Source organism: Ochlerotatus camptorhynchus, unplaced genomic scaffold (genome assembly GCF_037179485.1).
Source record: "Ochlerotatus camptorhynchus isolate MF236.1 unplaced genomic scaffold, CSIRO-AGI_Acam_v1.1 ptg000045l, whole genome shotgun sequence".
Taxonomy (NCBI): domain Eukaryota; kingdom Metazoa; phylum Arthropoda; class Insecta; order Diptera; family Culicidae; genus Ochlerotatus; species Ochlerotatus camptorhynchus.
In genome coordinates this window covers 2757668-2776208 of record NW_027040536.1, presented here as the reverse complement: position 1 = coordinate 2776208, position 18541 = coordinate 2757668, and the positions used below count along the sequence as shown (strand labels likewise).

Genomic DNA, 18541 nt, shown 5'->3' with positions numbered 1-18541 from the left:
ATTACCGTCCCAATGACGCGTTCATCTAGATAAAATGGATAAATAGCAGATTTTTAGCGATGGTCTCAATCTTATATCCTTAAGACAACATTAGAGCCATTTCCCCTATAAAAAAAATCACAATCGGTTTGTTTAACTTCGAAAAACATACTAATTTCAATATATCATCTGATAGAGCTTCGTTTTCTGAGCACAAAGATATTTTTATCAATCCCATAGACATTCATCTCGATTTTTAAATCAAGATTTAAATTTTTGATCGTTGACACTAAATCTATTCGTTGACAGCTCGCTCCCATACAAAGTCCCACCGAGAGGAGCTAAGATGGTGATTTTTGCTAATATAATCGTACTTATTTAAAATAGTTACAGTGTACTAAAATTGATGAAATTTTTGATTTCGATTCCATTTTTAATGCAGATAACGAATATGTATTTATCTCAAAACAAGGAAAAAAATCTGAATTTTATCGACACAGCTAAAAAAAGTAGTGTAAATTTCCGTTACTATGATGCACATAAATGGAGCGTCATATATCATACAAGTTTAGATTATAGATCGTGTAAATTTATGAGACATGTCACGCAATATTCCATATATTGTATGCAACTGTCCACTTTTGTTTGCAACATTTCTTGCAAGCTGCTAGTTTACGTGAAAAGGAAGTTTACATGTATGAATGTTTGCATGCATGGATGTTTACATCGCCAGTAAAATTCAGAATTTTTTGGTGTGTATAGCGTAAAATCTCCCCTCGTTTAATTTTGAGCTACAGTTGGCATAAACAACGAAATCGTTTACAAGCTTGCAAACAATATTGCTAATTTAAATGAAATTACGCTTAAATTTACATGAAATATCGTTTAAGTTTATGCAAAATCTAGCGTTAATTTTATGTGCGCTATATCTCGCAGAAATTTACTTGAATTTTTCAAACGTTGTATCGTTAAACAACCCAAATGCAGTTCCACCCTTTTTCTTCAGTATGTGCTTCACAATTCCTCAATTGGCCTTATTTCCAGAGTTTTGATCGGATTCATCTCCCTGGGAACCCCTGTGACGCCATTTTTGCTGTACCACTGTTTGGTAGAATTTGAGTAGTGGCCGCTTTGCCAAGTCCGGCCAGAATATCCACTTCATGTTGCTCCAGAAAAGGTAACAGTCTCTTCCGTAGGCACTCGCCCTGGTTCTTGGTCCCAGAAGTAGCGAAAGTTTCACTTTTCAGCCCACAACTGCAGATTGCTTGCCAGACAAGAAACGTTTGAGGAATTTCGACTTCTTTTTGATTTAACATACTTCCGGGGCACTCTTCCGGTCGACCAAGGTATAAAATTTCTGGCCAGAGATTTGATAAAAAACGGCCAGGAGCGGATAGACCGGGATCTTCGTTTCGAGTGTGCAGGATTGAATCGCAACGTGCTTGCTTCGGCGAAGTCATGATGTAAACAAATGCACTTATCCGGACAACCAATGCCTACTGTGCTTGCCACAATCTTTTTTAGCATCACTATTACATTCCAGAGGATGTAACAATTCCACACTTTAATATGATGCCAATGCCGCTTAGTTTGATTGTTGATAATTGCATCGAAAAGGGACATTTCGGATTGAAAACATACCACCTTCATGTTTCAAATAATTTAAATCACGTTCCATTGGTTGGTTTTTTATTGAAGTCGATACTCAATAAAGATGGGGTCCATTTTCCCCTAATATAGATTGATGTTCTGGTTTGTTGTATAATAATATAGCAATAAAGTTTATCCCCTTCAATAATTGTTGTTCTTCTCTTTGCATGCACTTTGTCTTCTTGCCTTCTTTACCAATTTTGTAGTCCGCATCCGAATACTTTTCTCCAATATATTAATAATAATGTTCAATAGTTATCAATAGTTAGTTCGTAATAATAAATTGGCATATTACAGATTAGATTCAATCAGCTTCCCTTCAATCTTATTCTCGTTTATTGATTTACTGCGCTGTCCTCAATTGTTTGGTTTAAAGTTGTGCCGCACTTGCACGCAGCTCAATTAAAACAATTTACTATCGGCCGCATGAGCGAAGCTTGCTTCCATTTCATAAGATTTCGCAAAACCATTCCCGGCTGACCGGTTGACCTTAATTTCCACCGCCGCCGGTCGTGACGAATTCAATTTCTCGAGCAGGCAAGGCAATTGCGCCAATAATTTTAGATTTGTTGTCATGCGCGATAGATGATGAATGCATGTCGGTTGTGTTTTGATTTTGGAGTGCTGGTCAATGAGACAATGGATTCTTTTTTTTTAACTTGCTAAGTAGAACAAAAGTTGGTTGATGTTTCTTTGGAAATTTTTCGAATAAGGGGGGCAGAATTGCATGCTCTGATTAGCTGTCGGTTGATACGTATGTTAAACACATAGAGGTTAATGCTTATTTTTGCAGTTAAATGGAAATGTTTCAACTCTGACTTAATTTATTCTTGTATATAGAATAAGTTATTGTATTAGTGAATGGTTGTGAGTGAGAGTATCCGAATTGGCGTTAAATATAAGTCGAATATTAAAGCTTTTGAAGCAATTCTACAATGCGGTACAAAAATCTACACTGAGATACGCGTACTTAGGTGTATTTGTGTGTGTGTATGTTAGAGAGTGTTACATTGCCTAACTTGGTGAGTATGGTCTTACTCCTTAAATATAATTTATTCCGTTATCTAGCTAAACAGTTCCCTTAGTGTAAAGATTTCTGCCGTGAATCCCGTCGCTTGTGAGTGTATATTTACAGTCTAACAAGTGTGTTAAGCATTATTTTACATTCATGTTCTACATCGTCAGTCAATTTCGGACATCCTACAAAACAGCTGCAGAAGGGGTTGGGTTACACTTTTGGGTGCGTCACAGTTCTACACATTAATTATTGTTTCCAGTTTCCATTCTTGTTTTTTTTACTGCTTTTTCATCGATAAAAAAAAAACATCTAAGCATGAATGATAACTTTATTCATAGGAAACGAATGGGTGAGTCGACGTGTGTATTTGTTTCAAAAATTCATCAAGTTTGGTGATACATTTTTTAATTAGTCCAATCAAGAAATACAAATGCAAAATTTACTCCGATTGAGCTCAAGCTCATTCATTTTAATTTAAACCCATGTTGCAAATACATCTACCGGAGGCAGTACTCACAACATATTTATGTTCAATTACTTTTAACCTCACACCACTTGTCAATAACCGATGAATCCCGATAAATTTAATTATTATTTTTGATGTCTACTTCTTCACATTTTAATTAATTATTCGCATCCACGGTTCATTCTGCTTCATTGTTCCAGTTTTGCATCATCCATTGTTCGAGAGCACACTTACACAGTGGTGATGAGTTTGTAAAACTTTAATAATTTATATGATTGCTTGCTATTGCAGGCTAATTAATCATTTCGAATAAAATAAAAGATCAAAATGGCTCAATTTTCTCTCGCTTCATTTGAAACGTAATGATTTTTGCTTTGCCTTTTAATTACCAATACAAATGAGAAGGCTTTTGTATATAATTAAAAACACACACGCCTCCTCCGTTTTTAATCATCACCTGTACGTTGTTCCCATTGGAGTGCCAAATTATCTCGCAATTTCGATCCTGAAAAAACTTATTCCCTTTAATCTGCGCCAGCCGAGCTGTCGTGGGTCATGTTCGAATCCAGGCTGGCACAGTCGGAGTCCGGCTCCTGGTTGCCATTGTAGTTGGCCGCTTCCTGCAGCCGCATAAGCATGTTCAGCAGAGGATCCTGGTTTTCGGAATTGGCTGGAGCACTCGCCTCCAAGCCCACATCGTCGGCAGTGATTTGCCTTAGCTGTGGCACCGTTGTCGGTCCAATGGGCCATGGGTACGTTTCCCGGACGAAGGTGCAAGGATCCACCCAGCTTCCCCCACGGCGTCCGTATAGCTGCACTCCTTCTCGAACGGCTTCCATTAGATATGGAGCCAGATGGTAGTTCCACACGTCGGTGAACCAACTTTGCGAATCCTGCAAGTTCATCGGACAGGACAGGAACAGACGGGGTCCGATGGTGACGTCGCTGCTATTGTGCGTTTCGAGGAAACTGTTGATGTGCTGCCAAACGGATGGCAGCCACTTCAGGACCTTCTCCAGCTGGGGTTGGAGCGTTTGGGAGTGCAGCTCCATGTTGAACAACTTCCGGCGAAGGTACCGGCCGAGGAAACCCTTCACCGGTTCCATGTGGTTGGCCGTCAGGACCTGAAAAAAGTAAAAAGAGGTTGTTTGTGAAATGTTGTCGCTCTTGAATAATATATGGGTTACTTTGGCGTAAAGGGTGATACGGTCAAAATTTGGTCAATATCAACTTGACGTATTTCTTTCAATTTTGCATTTAAAAAACCTGAACACCCCTCATTTTGAAGGTGTGTGTGTGTAGAATGTTGCTTCTATTTTGATTTTGGAATTCACTCTTCAGTTGTCAAAATGCCGTCCAAGCAAGAAGAGCAGCGTATCAAAATTTTGCTCGCGCATCGCGAAAATCCGAGCTACTCGCACGCAAAGTTGGCAAAATCGCTAAAAGTTGCCAAATCAACCGTTACAAATGTAATTAAAGTGTTTGGGGAACGTTTGTCAACAGCCAGGAAGTCTGGATCGGGGGGAAATCGAAAACCGGAAGCCGCTGAGACGACAAAGAGAGTTGCCGGTAGTTTCAAGCGAAACCCTAACCTCTCTCTCCGAGATGCCGCAAATAAGCTGGGTGCATCGTCTACAACCGTGCATCGAGCCAAAAAACGAGCCGGACTATCGACTTACAAGAAGGTAGTGACTCCAAATCGCGATGATAAACAAAATACGACGGCCAAAGCGCGATCCCGGAGGCTGTACACGACGATGCTGACGAAGTTTGACTGCGTGGTAATGGACGACGAAACCTACGTCAAAGCCGACTACAAGCAGCTTCCGGGACAGGAGTTTTATACGGCAAAAGGAAAGGGAAAGGTAGCAGATGTTTTCAAGCACATGAAACTGTCAAAGTTCGCAAAGAAATATCTGGTTTGGCAAGCCATCTGTACCTGTGGCTTGAAAAGCAGCATTTTCATAGCTTCCGGGACTGTCAACCAAGAAATTTACGTGAAAGAGTGTTTGAATAAACGTCTGCTGCCTTTCCTGAAGAAACACGGTTGTTCCGTACTGTTTTGGCCGGATTTGGCATCTTGCCATTACGGTAAAAAGGCCATGGAGTGGTACGCCGCCAACAACGTGCAGGTGGTTCCCAAGGACAAGAACCCTCCCAACACGCCAGAGCTCCGCCCAATTGAGAAATACTGGGCTATTGTCAAGCGGAACCTAAAGAAGACCAAAAAAACTGCTAAGGGCGAGCAGCAGTTCAAGGCAAACTGGCTTTCTGCGGCGAAGAAGGTGGACAAGGTGGCTGTACAAAATCTGATGGCAGGGGTCAAGCGTAAGGCCCAGCAATTCGGATTTGGAAAAGCGGAAGCCTAACTGAATATTTTTCTTGAATTTTATACTAATTGAACTTGAAAAAGAAATTTAATTTGATTTTTTAAATAAACGATTTCACCGATTTACACGCGTTTTCCCTTGACCAAATTTTGACCGTATCACCCTTTATTAGTCAACTGGTAAAGCGAGACATGACGAAAACCCACAACGGTGTTTGCGCTCTGTCACGTGGGGTTAAGATCGAATTTCCGTCATACTAAGCTCAACCTGCACTTTACCTTTCTTTTTTTGAGCGGGTTTGATTAAACACTTGGATTTTCTATCAAAGATGACTTCTAAACTTATTGATTTTTCGATTAGATTTGATAAAGAATAGCAAATTGACAGGATATTATTAAAAATCTAACACTGCTTCTTGATCCCAATACCGTCAAAACACATTGGAAAGTCTTTGGAATCACTTGGGCATACGGATGAAGGCAGGAAAAAAAAAATGGAATAACTAGGAGTACTTCTGCTTTTTTGAGAAGAATGGATGTAAATATTCATTTTATGCGTTCTTACATAGACTTTGTTTTGAAGCTTTTGAACAAAATTATCGCAGGTATGATACTCCCTCCTAAAAAAAACTACAAGGGATAGCCCTATGGGGTTGTACGCAATGATGACGTAGGACTACGTGGTCTTATATAATAAATCTTATTTGTTAACTGCAGCAGGAACTTGTGTTTTGTGTAGCAATAGGAATTAGTGCTTATACTCTTTAGTATGACGCGCTTGACATAGATGGCCCACAGCAACTCACAAAGAGCTACTGATTCCGATAAATAGGGGTGCGGCTTCTTCCTCCTTTCGTTGTGTACTGGAGAACGCCACCACTCACTACGAGGTGGTTGAATAAACACCGTTTGGTGAGACCAACATTGAAATCTGTGTTAGGGAAATCGCTTTTCGCTGGCAATTGGTGATAATTTTAATTATCATAGCAAAAGTTGCACATCCGTGCAATTTTCAATAGTGACAATTTGAAAAATGATAAACTTGTAGATTTAACGATGCATAGAAATATATTTGACCGATTGGTGATAAAATTATTGAAATTGGTTCAGGGGCAGCTGAGTTATTAGCGTTCAAAATCTTTCATAATTTTGTTACATGTACCATTTTCGGTTTTCACAAAGTGTACCCCCATATAGAAATCACAGACGTAATCCTACGTCAAAAATAAGAATATTTTCACCATATGCTCTAAAATTAACGGAACAATCACGTAAATATATTCGTTACTGTAGAAGTTTGAACCAAATCAAGTAGCACACTTCCATCGCAATAAGTTTGCTGCAACTTGATTTTGACTGGAATAAGTTACAAACAAGTAACCACAATGGTTCAGTGGCTGCTAGGGAAGTTCTCCCCAGGGAATCAATATTCGACTGCACTGCAACAAAACTAACTATCTTGATTATATCGTTTGAAATGTGAATGGCTACTCTCTTAAATTGCAAAATTTTTGTATTCAATATTTATTTAAGCTTATACCACAGAACAGCAGTGGAAGTGAGAACGAATCATTCTATCAAAAAGTGGGAGAGCATTTTTGCGCTTCACACTATAGTCGCTATATTAATAGTCTGGCGGATAGAATCTCGGGAACCAATTGAGCTGTCAAATAGCGGAACCAATCGAGCAAATCACGACCAACAACAGAAAAGAGCACATCAGCTATTGCGAACAAAACTTGCTATTGCAGAACGCAGGCACGCTTCGCAAACTAACACCATCTTTGAGCTGGGGAAAGTTTCCTCTATCCGATGATGCGGGTAATTTGCCTTCAATTGGCGAGGCAAGAATAATCAACACTTTGTTTATTAAAGTTGATAGTACTTTTTCAATTGTTGGTCTACAATAAATTGAATTGGTTCCGCTTTTTGATAGATCGAAATTCTATCCGCCAGACTATAAATATAGCGACTATACTTCACACGGGTTTTCTATGGATGCTCACACCATCAAACCATGCTGCCCATATAAAGTGCAGGCAAAGCTTGCATTTTTCCGCTAGGTTCGCTAGTGTTCACAGAAATAGTATGGAAACACTTTTGGATCCGAAGTTCCATTGTTCTGTTCTATCCTTATACGATCGCATGAAAAAAGGGGGATATATCCTCGTTCGAAGTGGAGAATATTTCCCGTGGGTGAACCGAAGTGAAAAATCATTAATATTACAGCACAGTCCGCATCGTGTTCTTCTGCCGTGCGGATATATTTGCTTTTTACTGAAGGAAGTGCTAAAGGTACAACAAATTTAAACAGCACTTTTCAGCGCTCAATATACATGCAAATGTTCTGCCTTGGTTGACTCTTATTCCTCTTCGATCGTTGTTTGGACCCTACCCGAGGTAATTCTTCTTGGATATCGATTTGAAAAATTCCTCTCAGATCCTTCAGATTCTTATAGTAATCTGCTTGGAAGTCGATTTGGATAAAAAAAAACTTACTGCCTCCATGGTGCCTAAGCACAAAAGTAAAGGGCAAACTCTTGATCCCCCTTCTGATGAAATTAATTTGAGCAATCAATTTGATTTGCTCACGGATGATGAGAATGATCCATCATCCAGGAAAAATTCTAGTAAACTTTCCCGGTAAGGTTCCACAGGTGCATGACAGTTAAAGTTAGCGCTTTGGTACTTTCTGACCCTCTTTGTCAGATCCTAAGCCAACATTTTGGGATGTATTATCAAAGGATTTATTGTGTAGTTTGTGAGAACAAAGAATATGAAAAATTCAACTGGACTTTGTACTAGATTTTCGGGTATCTTTCGATTATCATTTTCCGATCTCTACAACAGTCAAAGTTGGCGCCTTGATACTTGAGCACCGCCAAACCAAATTCCAAACGAACGTTTTGTCATGTATTTTCGGAAAGTCCTTTGTGTCCTCATTGAGATCAATGAAGAAAAAATCCGGAGGAAAAATAATTACACACAAAATCATCGTTTTCATCGCCTAACTGTGTTACCAATCGCCTTGACTCAATTCATTTTTTTTTTTCACTAGCTAGTACAGAATATGGTTTGGTATTGTATGGAGCGAATACTGCGTGAACTTTTTATACACTTAGCAATCATAGACGTTGAAAAGTTTGTTGATTGTAATGCATGCTTGCAAAGGTTTTTCTACAGGAACAATACGCAGTTACATGATACATTACCAATTCTCATACACAACCAGATCCCGCTTATCAGGACCTTCACTAAGATCGTGTGCAACAAATAGTAGCGTCCAGATTTTGCAGAATAACATTTGCGTGGGTAGCTTTGAGCAGATTGCTGCTTGTATATTCTGCAATGATGAATCATCGGAGCTCACGCAACTGGTGCATGCATTCCTTGGCTGATAAATAAGTTCAGCTAGACCAGCTGCTAGATTCGATTAAAAAATGATTAGTTGCTTCTTTTACTGGCATCATTATGTTCTTCCTTATTCCACCCTCGTGAGATATTGTAGAGGAGACGGACATAGTCAGGTGTTACATCCGCCTACGCTCGCTTGCAAATAATCAACCAATCATATATAATCAGTAGCAACTTAATCCTTCTTCATACTTCTATGATGAAATCATTGCTTTTAAAAAAAAATCTTCCCTCTATCAGTTCGAACACAGAACCCTTGGATCCTAAAGTAGGAGCTAGACTACTGACCTAAGCCAACAATCAATTCGAAACTAACGATTTTAAATTGGCTCACTACTTGACTAGCCTATTGGTCCCAAGCAAATCAAATAACGTACCCCATTCTAGTATAAATTCCAGTACTACACTATGTTCGTTTGATTCGCTATGAAATTTGGACCAATAAAATAAGGGGTTCAAGGATTTTCCCATGTTTCGAGGGGTGCATCGATTAGCTTGGGACCGAAGATAGTACCAGAGCTGAGCCAAAAAGTTGAGCTTCCAGTAACTTTTGAAATATCCCAAGAAACATTTCAACAGTTCTACTTTCAATTACCATAGAGCTGATTGGGAGCAATATCGAACATTTATGGAATATAACTTCGATCCAAACCAAAAATGATGTTGATTATGCTCTTGAATCTCTGACTTCTTCTATAGTTGAAGCAAGCGCTGCCTCAGTACCAAAATGCGAGGTAAAATTCGATTCAATTATAATAGACGAAGATCTTCAGCTCTTGATCCGTCTTAAAAATGTCCGTAGGAGACAATATCAAAGAACACGCTATGCTGCCATGAATGTTATCTGGCGGGATTTGCAAAAACAAATAAAAAAGCGATTCTCTGCCCTGAGGAACAAAACTTTTGAAAATAATGTTTCTAAATTAGACACGAGCTCCAAACCCTTTTTTGGTTTTTTTATTTTCCACTTTATATTATGAAATTAGTTCAAAATTATTTAACTGACAGAAATCTGCAGGTAAATTATCAAAATTCCAAATCTAATCGACTACCTGTTAGAGCAGGAGTTCCTCAGGGTAGCATTCTTGGGCCTATATTGTATAACATTTTCACTTCGGACCTCCCTGATTTGCCTCAGGGTTGCCACAAATCTTTGTTCGCTGATGACACAGGCATTTCCGCTAAAGGAAGAAGTCTTCGTGTTATTTGCAGCAGACTTCAGAAAAGTTTAGATATTTTCTCTTCTTATTTACAAAAATGGAAGATTTCTCCCAACGCTTCCAAAACTCAACTTATAATATTTCCACATAAGCCTAGAGCTTCGGTTTTGAAACCTAGTAGTAGTCACATAGTCACTATGAACGGAGTTCCAATTTCCTGGTCAAACCAAGTGAAATATCTTGGATTAGTACTTGAGCAAAAATTAACAACTGGTTTGACGTATGAAATATAGTAAATTCCAGTTAAGGGTGATTCAAAAACTGACGTTCACTTTTGTAATGATGGTAAAAGCAACCGGTGAAAACTAACGATTTTAAATTGGCTCACACTTGACTAGGATATCGGTCCCAAGTACATCGTTTGACAGATAGAATGAGGGGTTTGTGGATTTTTCTATGTTTCGAGGGGTGCATCGATCAGCTTGGGACCGAAGATACTACCAGAGCTGAACCAAAAAGTTGAGCACGTTTCTTCGGGACCTAGTAGTCTTAGAGTTACCTCTATGGTATTATCCTCATTTTGTTTGAGTTTGGCGTATTAGAGAAAATCTCGGATTTTCAAAAGAATTCAACCTAAACAAAATCTGCTCTCATACACACACATATGCACGAGCATCAAATTTCATTTATGATTGCGGAATTCGATTCGCTGATCGCTGCAGCTGTTCCATGCTGCCGTAAAGTTTGTTACGGCTTGGCCCCAATAGGGGCGTTCTTCCATGGGTTGGATTATTTTTCAACAGCTTCCTGGACAATCTGATCGGCTGCCGAAAATAAATTCGGAAAAGTTATATGCATCTTATTCGGGAGGAAGCAGCAAGAGATTGAAACTGTCAGCAAGAATATGAAATCCCGCAATGGACTTTTCCGCAACATCATATTTCCCCTATTTCATGTACCGTGTTTGCCAAGAAACTTGTTGCCTAATTGGGTTGGATATTGCTGCAGATTAAAGGGTGTCCCACATCAAATTGCATCACAGAAAAACGCTGTAGAAAATTACCTGCGATCTGCTCATATGGCAAACGGAGTGCGCCGTTCGTGACTACCGAGACTGTAAACGGGGAGTGTCTACAGAAGTGTCTGCTTCCTCTGCTGAAGCAACACGAGGACCCTACGATCTTCTGGCCGGATCTAGCTTCGTGCCACTATTCAAATGTTGGTACTAAGCCCCCTCCCCCCCCCCCAACGCACCTGAACTAAGGCCCATCGAAAAATACTGGGTTATTATGAAGCAGGTACTACGGAGGATCTGAGAAAGACATGAAGAAAAAGTGGGTTTCCATGCAGAATAAGCTGCAGCCAGATGTTGTACAGAACCTAATGAGTGGAGTTAAGCGTAAGGTGCGAGCGTTTCTGTTATGGTATTGAAGTTGAATGAAATAAATATGCCAAAAGCTTACTAATAGGTTATATTTTATTGTCTGAAAGTTTGAAATCTTCTGTCTGAACTACTCGTCGTAAATGTGCGTAGTTCGCATCGGAAGATCTCTGAATTTTCAGCGGATGTTCTTAGAACTTCTCTGAACTTCTCCTTGGATTTTTGCTAAATTTCTTCTCTTTAGCTTTGAACTACTCCTTGGAATATCTTTGAACTTCTCGCCGGAGGTTCTCTGATATTCTCCTCGGAAGTTCTCTCAACCTCTCCTTGACAGTTCTCTAAACTTCTCCTCGGAAGTCCTCTGGACTTCTTGTTGGAAGTTCTATGAACTTCTCCTTGGAAGTTTTGTCAACTTCTCATGGAAAGTTCTCTGACCGTACTATGAACATCTAGTCAATTCTCTGAATGTTTCGTCAGAAGTCAGTTGTCAGAAAATCTTGGAATTTCTCATAGGAAGTTCTCTGGACTTCTCATCAGAAGATAGCTGATCTTATCGTCAGACGTTCTGAGAACCTCGTGTCGGCAGTTCTTGGAACTTCTCAACGGTTCTTTGAACTTTCCGTAGGAACTTCATGGAATTTTAATGAAGTTTTTGGAACTTCAGGGATATTCTGTGAATTTTTCGTTACTTCTTATCGGAAGTTCTGTGAACTTCAGGGAATTGAAATAAGATTCTGTAAACTGCTCGAAACTTTTCTTTAGAAGATCTTTGAACTTGCCATCAGAAGTATTCTGAATCTCTCGTCGAAAGTTATCTAAACTTTTCTAAAGAACTTCGAAGAAGTTCTGTAATTGTTCGCGATATTTTCTTTGCAAAGTAAGGAACTATTCCTGTACACTGTAAAGTGATGGTACTTGGCAATCAATTCCTTTGTATAACCCATTTTCCCCAAAAATACTACTGGGACTGTTATACCGCACAGTTCAAATCAAGTCTCCACAATGTCTGATTGTGATTAAAAAATAAGATTGAACTGTTTATTTATGCCAATAACACCGGTTTTCGTTGTAATAGGAAACTTCTTCGAAGGCACCAGCCTTGAAAATGTTTCGTTGAAGAGATATTGGTTTTGTCGTCTAAATTGCTTTTCAGGCCCACTGGTCGATTTGGACGAGACGGCAACGGTTTCTGAGAAGATTTCAAGCCGGGCTGGGCTGATGACAATGATTGTTCGGCAAGACAAAGATTCACAAGAAGGCTAAAAGGAGAGAAGCACACGGAGACTTATGAGATGTTTACATCTGCGCGGATTTACTCGCGCTAGTGTACTCGCCAACTAGCACGAATTTCAGTTCTCCTGAAATTTCATGCTGCTAGACGCTGATGCCCTGTTTACATTATGCTAGTGAGCTTTTTTGCCAGCAGCTAGCTCATTAGCGCTAGTTAAATAGCATAAGTGTAAGCACCCCATTAACAAAGGATACTCGCTCCGTTCAGGATCACAATACTGGAAGCTTACTTACATTCTTTGTTTTGTTTTGGAAGAGCTGAAATTGGTTGGAGATGAAGAAACTAATTTAGCTGTGGCAAGTTCGATGGTAGCACCAGTTCGGAGGATAACTGGAAAATGCACAAACATCACCAACATCAGAAACAAACTCGTCATACATCAAACCGTGTTTATGTTAAGTCTCAGTCGTCGGTAACCTCAAACACGGATGTTTGCAAAGGTAAACAAGCCAAATGTCCTAAACTAAGTCTCCCCCAGGTCAATCTGTATTCAAACACTGTTCTTCGAATAGTCAATAAGTGCAGTCAACGGTCGCAACCGAGAATAACTTCGATATTCTCTCAGATTATGATCCGGAAGAAGAGATAAACAATGGTTCGGTGCCAAGTCCCCGGCAAGATGACAGATAACCTTAGTTTCACGTACCCACTTGCAAATAGTAGATGTCGCTACATAATGTAAACAAAGGGATTGTCCTTCACCGCCGCAACGGCGTTTCTTTATGAGAAACAAAAATTTTGTTTCACCATGAGTGGATGTCAAACCACAGGCAAGAATGCCATATGAAAAGAGCGAATTTATGATTTTCGTGGTGAAATTAAATAAATCCATACATATTGAACCGATTGATTGAGTTTCATCTTATATACGAATGGCAATTAAAATACTTTGGTTTCTTCAGTTTTATTTTGCTCTTGATCAGCCTTTAGATTATTGTTTTGAACATAGTTGTGCGATGAAGGTATACTTTTCCCGTTTTTTGTAAAGTAAACGGTTTGAGAGGCTGAAATTGGCCTTCGACAGCATACAAAGTACACCGCTGAACTAACGTTGTACTTTTTTAAGCTAGAAAAAGCATTATAAGCAGCTTCTGGCGGAACTTGAACTTTTAGAAAATAAACTAAGAAAGGTTTTTGTTCCCAACTACATTATAGTTAGTTCGCACTTTTATGAAAGTTAATTCTAAAGTCAGGTCTTTATGAAAGTTTTTTTTCTAAAGGCAGGTATGAAGTGTATTGATTTATCAGCATTAGTAGTAAAATTGGAGCTGTTTAAAGAATTAAACCCAGTCCTTCTGCGTGAGAGCCCCAGCATGAACTGCTTCGTCATCTGAGATATATTAAAGTGAGCTGTTATCCTGCCTTGTTGGAGTTTTCAGTGCCAGCTGACTGACTTGAATACGAAACACAACACCTTGATGAATTGGTGTTTGCCCGCAGGGTATTTCAACACACTTGTGACGCACTTGTTAGCGTTCGTAGATCGCATGCCAAACACACGGGTTTGAATCTAGGAAATTGTTTTGTTTGGATGGAATCTTGATGCACTGCATAAATATAAGAATTATGATTCATTTGACCCACTGATCCTTTCATATTTACGTACATTAATGTATGTTCCTGAAAAATATATGTGTGGATTGCTTCGTGTGGGCTATGACGGAACTTTTAAGAAACTTTCAAGTTGCTAAGAAGTTCCGCAGGGATCTTTTAAGATACTTAAAAGTTGCTAAGAAGTTCCGCTGGGAACTTGATCGGAACTTTGTTGTGGCCTTGTTTTAGCTTTACCTGAAGTTCCTAAAAAGTTTTTGGAACTTTTTTTGAACTTCAAGAGGCTGAAGTTCCTATAGCTGCTAAAGTAGCAAGAAAGTTGTGTTGCAACTTTATATGCACTTTATGGAACTTTAAAGCGGGTTTTGTCGTTGAATGTGGATCTTTTAGTTGCTTGGAGTACTATCGGAACTTTATTTGAAATTCATGGAACATGAAAGTTCTGTCGGAACTTTAATTGAACTTTATGGAAGTTGAAAGTTCTGTCAGAACTTTACCCGAACTTTATTAAACTTGAAAATGAGTTTTATCGTTGAATGCGGAACTTTTGATTACTTGGGTAGTCGAAATCACCGAAAGTATTCTCGCTTAATTCTCATTTGTTCCGATTCATTCGATGTTAACCACATATTTTCGATTTAAAAATCATATGTTTAAGCTTTTGGTTCTGTTCTGCTCAAAGACATACGAGACTACATAAAAAATATAAACTGATTATGAATTGTGCATTACGACTGAAAATCAAAATGACTGCGCATGCGACTGAAAATCACTAGACTTCCTATGTCGCTAATGTTAGTTTTGACGTCGGACTTCACGTGTACCACACGCGCGTTCTGGTTTGGTGGGCGCGCGGCAATAACGTAAATTTTAAACTTTCATTTCATTTACTATATATCATTTCCGCACTCGCCCTATTCAGATAACTCTTCTGAAAACTTGTGAGTTTGACAGAACCACCAGAACCAAATTATTGGGGTACACTTGAAATATACTGGGTTGTCAAGTTGCCCCCGGGTTGTTCGGTGCATACCCCAGTTAACAAATCAAGAAAACTGCCGGCTATCATCAATTTCGGTTGTCAACAAAGGTACCTAGCAAACTTGTGAACTGCTAAATACTGTTATTATTCCGCAAACAAGCTATCACCAGTCAAATTAGGCAGGCAGTTAAATCAGGAACACAGCTTACAGGGACGTAGCAGGATATATTGGCTATGGCAGGACTATTACGATGCTGCCATCGAGGCGCTTCGTCAATCGAATTCGAAGTTCTTCACGTTCACCCCAGCAAGCATGCAACCATTACACATCATCCTCTATGGTCTACCACTGTTTGAGCTATCCGAGCTAAAGGATGAGCTAGAGGCAAATGGTGTCCAACCATCAGACGTGAAAATATTTTCACAAAAGAAAATAGGACCAAAAGAAAGTGTTCTTTATCTGCTGTACTTTACAAAGGGTTCCGTTAAACTACCGGAGCTGCGGCGTATCAAATCTCTGTTTAATGTAACCGTTGTCAGCGATTTGGACATGCAACAATCCTCATCAGTCCTCGACACCCCTAAAGGCGATAGAACTGGAGACGAGTATGATGATGATGACGATTTCGAGGATGGTATCAACGTCACTCTTGTGTCGATGTTTTGTAGCATTCTTACTAAAGATGGTAATAAGGGTGAACATCAACTAAAACCCCCTAATCAGAAACATCCAATGAAACGGCTTAACGGTGCTGCAAAGAAAAAGTTTAAGTACCTAATTAATCACGGTCATATGCTTGAAAAGCCATTTCCCTACCCAGATCCATCTAAGCGTCGAAGAAATGCAGAGCTAAATGGATCAAACAGCAACGATAAGAATCCTCCGAAAAAAGTTGGCTCGCTTAGCCGATAGAGAAAATTTGTCAATGGTAAGTCATCCTCGGTTCAGCAAAGACTAGTGGATGTAAGAGAAGGACGTTCTGGACAATCCTCAAACGCAAAGGATTTAACTGGAATGGCACCAGGCTCATCTAAGTCCACTGAAAAGTCCTCTGAACCAAAAGGATCTGGTAATACCAAATCTACAAATTCCTACAGAGATGCTTTGAATTCCAATTGAATTTGGAATTCTGCCTCACGACAACCGAAGTACTGAGCTAACTAAGTGCGTTTTTCGTCGACGAAAGGAGAATGATATAATCATCTGCAAAAATGAAGACACAATCAATTGGTTAAAGGCGGAAATTCCTAGAATCAAACCCTGGGAAACTGCCTGTCTTGTTGAAGTTGATGAGAAAGTCATACCCACGCTTTTTTATAAGGTTTCCTTCCCCGAAGCGTGGATGATAGTAATAAGAACATTCTTGCTCTGTTGGGAAATTAAAATGACGGATTGCTGGTAGATGCTTGGAGGATCCTCAAAAGGTGCATCGTCGAAGGTCATCCATGAAGACTCTGGAAAACTACAACTTCAATGTTGTCTATAAGTTTGGTTATGCCTGTATCAGAGAAAAAAGCTATACAAAAAGTGAAAACATTCCAAATTCTAGATCGAATCAAAGTGGACAATCGTCTTTAACGGAATATCGACAGATTAAAGTCCACGCAAACAAATTCAAATCGGGTAATCGCAATATCAGCATAAAGAAGCATACAAAGCCCAACGAAAGAGGAACTAATCCTCAATGGTTAAAAACTGTTAAAAACGTGACGTGACAATGACGTCTCTTGATGCTTTCTCGAAAGTCATGGCTCTCCCTGGCAAATCGACATCACCATCGAGTAGGAGAAGACTTCCCCTACTCGATGGATATGTTGGTTTGTGTAGAGAATGTATTGTTTACAAAGGCTGTTACGCCCTAATTCCAGCTCTATCTAGATTTATTCAGGAAATCCTTCATCGTTGAAAGGCAGCCTCAGCAATTTTAAGTAAAAGATTTGCCCAATGCAAATTGGACATTGCTTTGCTTCAAGAGCCATGGACACATAATAGTATGATATTAGGGATACCTACAAAATCATGAAAGTGAATTTCTGATGATACCCAACCCGGGAGCTATTTAACAGCTCCAGTGTAATGTCAATGTACCCCGAAAATTGTGGTACTCTGGTTCTGTCAAATGTAAGAATGGTGGAGTAAATTTACAATTCGTCTTATTTTTGATCAACTCTTTTCTAAACGTTTTTGACACAACCTAATTCCTTCCTTCTAATTAGCTACGAGTTCAACAACGATGGTGATTTCACCATGTTATATCTTCATTTTATTTCAGCAACCTTATCTTCCAGCAGACGCTCTGGACAGCAATTTCAACATCTATAAAAAAAAATCTACATTTGCCAGCAACACTGACTGGCTTATCTTCCCTACTAGCATAATTCCTAAATTCCCGAGACATTTATGAGGGGTCGTAGAGTTCTCTGCATCTCTCTTTAGTAAATTTTGGACTAACATACCTTTCCTATCGCTACCAGTTGCTAGGACGTGGCCAGGACAACCCTTAACTGTTGGAGCGGGATATGTCTTTATCTGGGAGATAGTAATTATTTCCTGCTTACACACAATATTATTGCTGGACGACCAGCAATTTAGGCCAATGTCAAATTTACAGCACTTTACTGATTATCCAGCAAAACGGAACATCAATCATTTTGCTGGAAGAGCAGCAAATCTCGATTGTTGTTTTTTCAAAGAGGCATTATTGGAATAAATATTTTATTACACTTTCATGTAGTTGTATATAGTAATTTATTAAATGTGACTGCACTTCTTTACAAAATCATGTCTTGAAGAAGCTATGATGGGCCATCCTGGGTGAGTTATTGTTGTTGTTGTTTCTTTATTAAGGAGACTCCTGGGTAGGTTTGCGAATGAAGAAAACTGTAAATTTCAGAGAAAAACGAAAGTTTTTAAACTTAATTCAGATTGCTAAGGTAGTTTAGTATACTTACTTCATGACAAAAGCTCTTTTTATATAATATCCATGATATTTTGTGAGTCGAACACTTTGAACATAAAAATAATCATAAATCGTCACGAATGATAGATTTTGGCCTGATTTTGACGTTTCATACAGTTTACTGGAACGTCCAGCAAAATATTTCATTTTACTGATTTTTCAGTTTAAGTTAGTTTTGCTGGATGCAATTCAGCAATTCATTTTGCTGGAACAGGATTTCAAAATTTGGTGTGATACTATCTATCCAGTAATAGATATCCGTCTTGCTCTTAATAGTTTTGAATTTGTACCACCTACGATATCGTGCAACTTGCTACGATGCTAATACTAATGCTAATGCTAAATTGCTTTTCAGGCCCA

General features: G+C 39.1%; 1 protein-coding gene across 8 annotated transcripts in view; it reads right to left on the bottom strand.

The window, feature by feature from the left end:
- Window positions 1-1637: 1637 nt before the first annotated feature.
- LOC135714989 (protein sickie-like) overlaps window positions 1638-18541 on the bottom strand; it is a 511961-nt gene continuing 495057 nt past the window's right edge. For all 8 annotated transcript variants that reach the window (XM_065238435.1, XM_065238394.1, XM_065238411.1 and 5 more), the window contains one exon: window positions 1638-4237. In XM_065238435.1, the coding sequence (XP_065094507.1) occupies window positions 3638-4237 (600 nt within the window). In that variant the 3' untranslated portion in view covers window positions 1638-3637. The remainder of the gene's footprint in view (window positions 4238-18541) is intronic.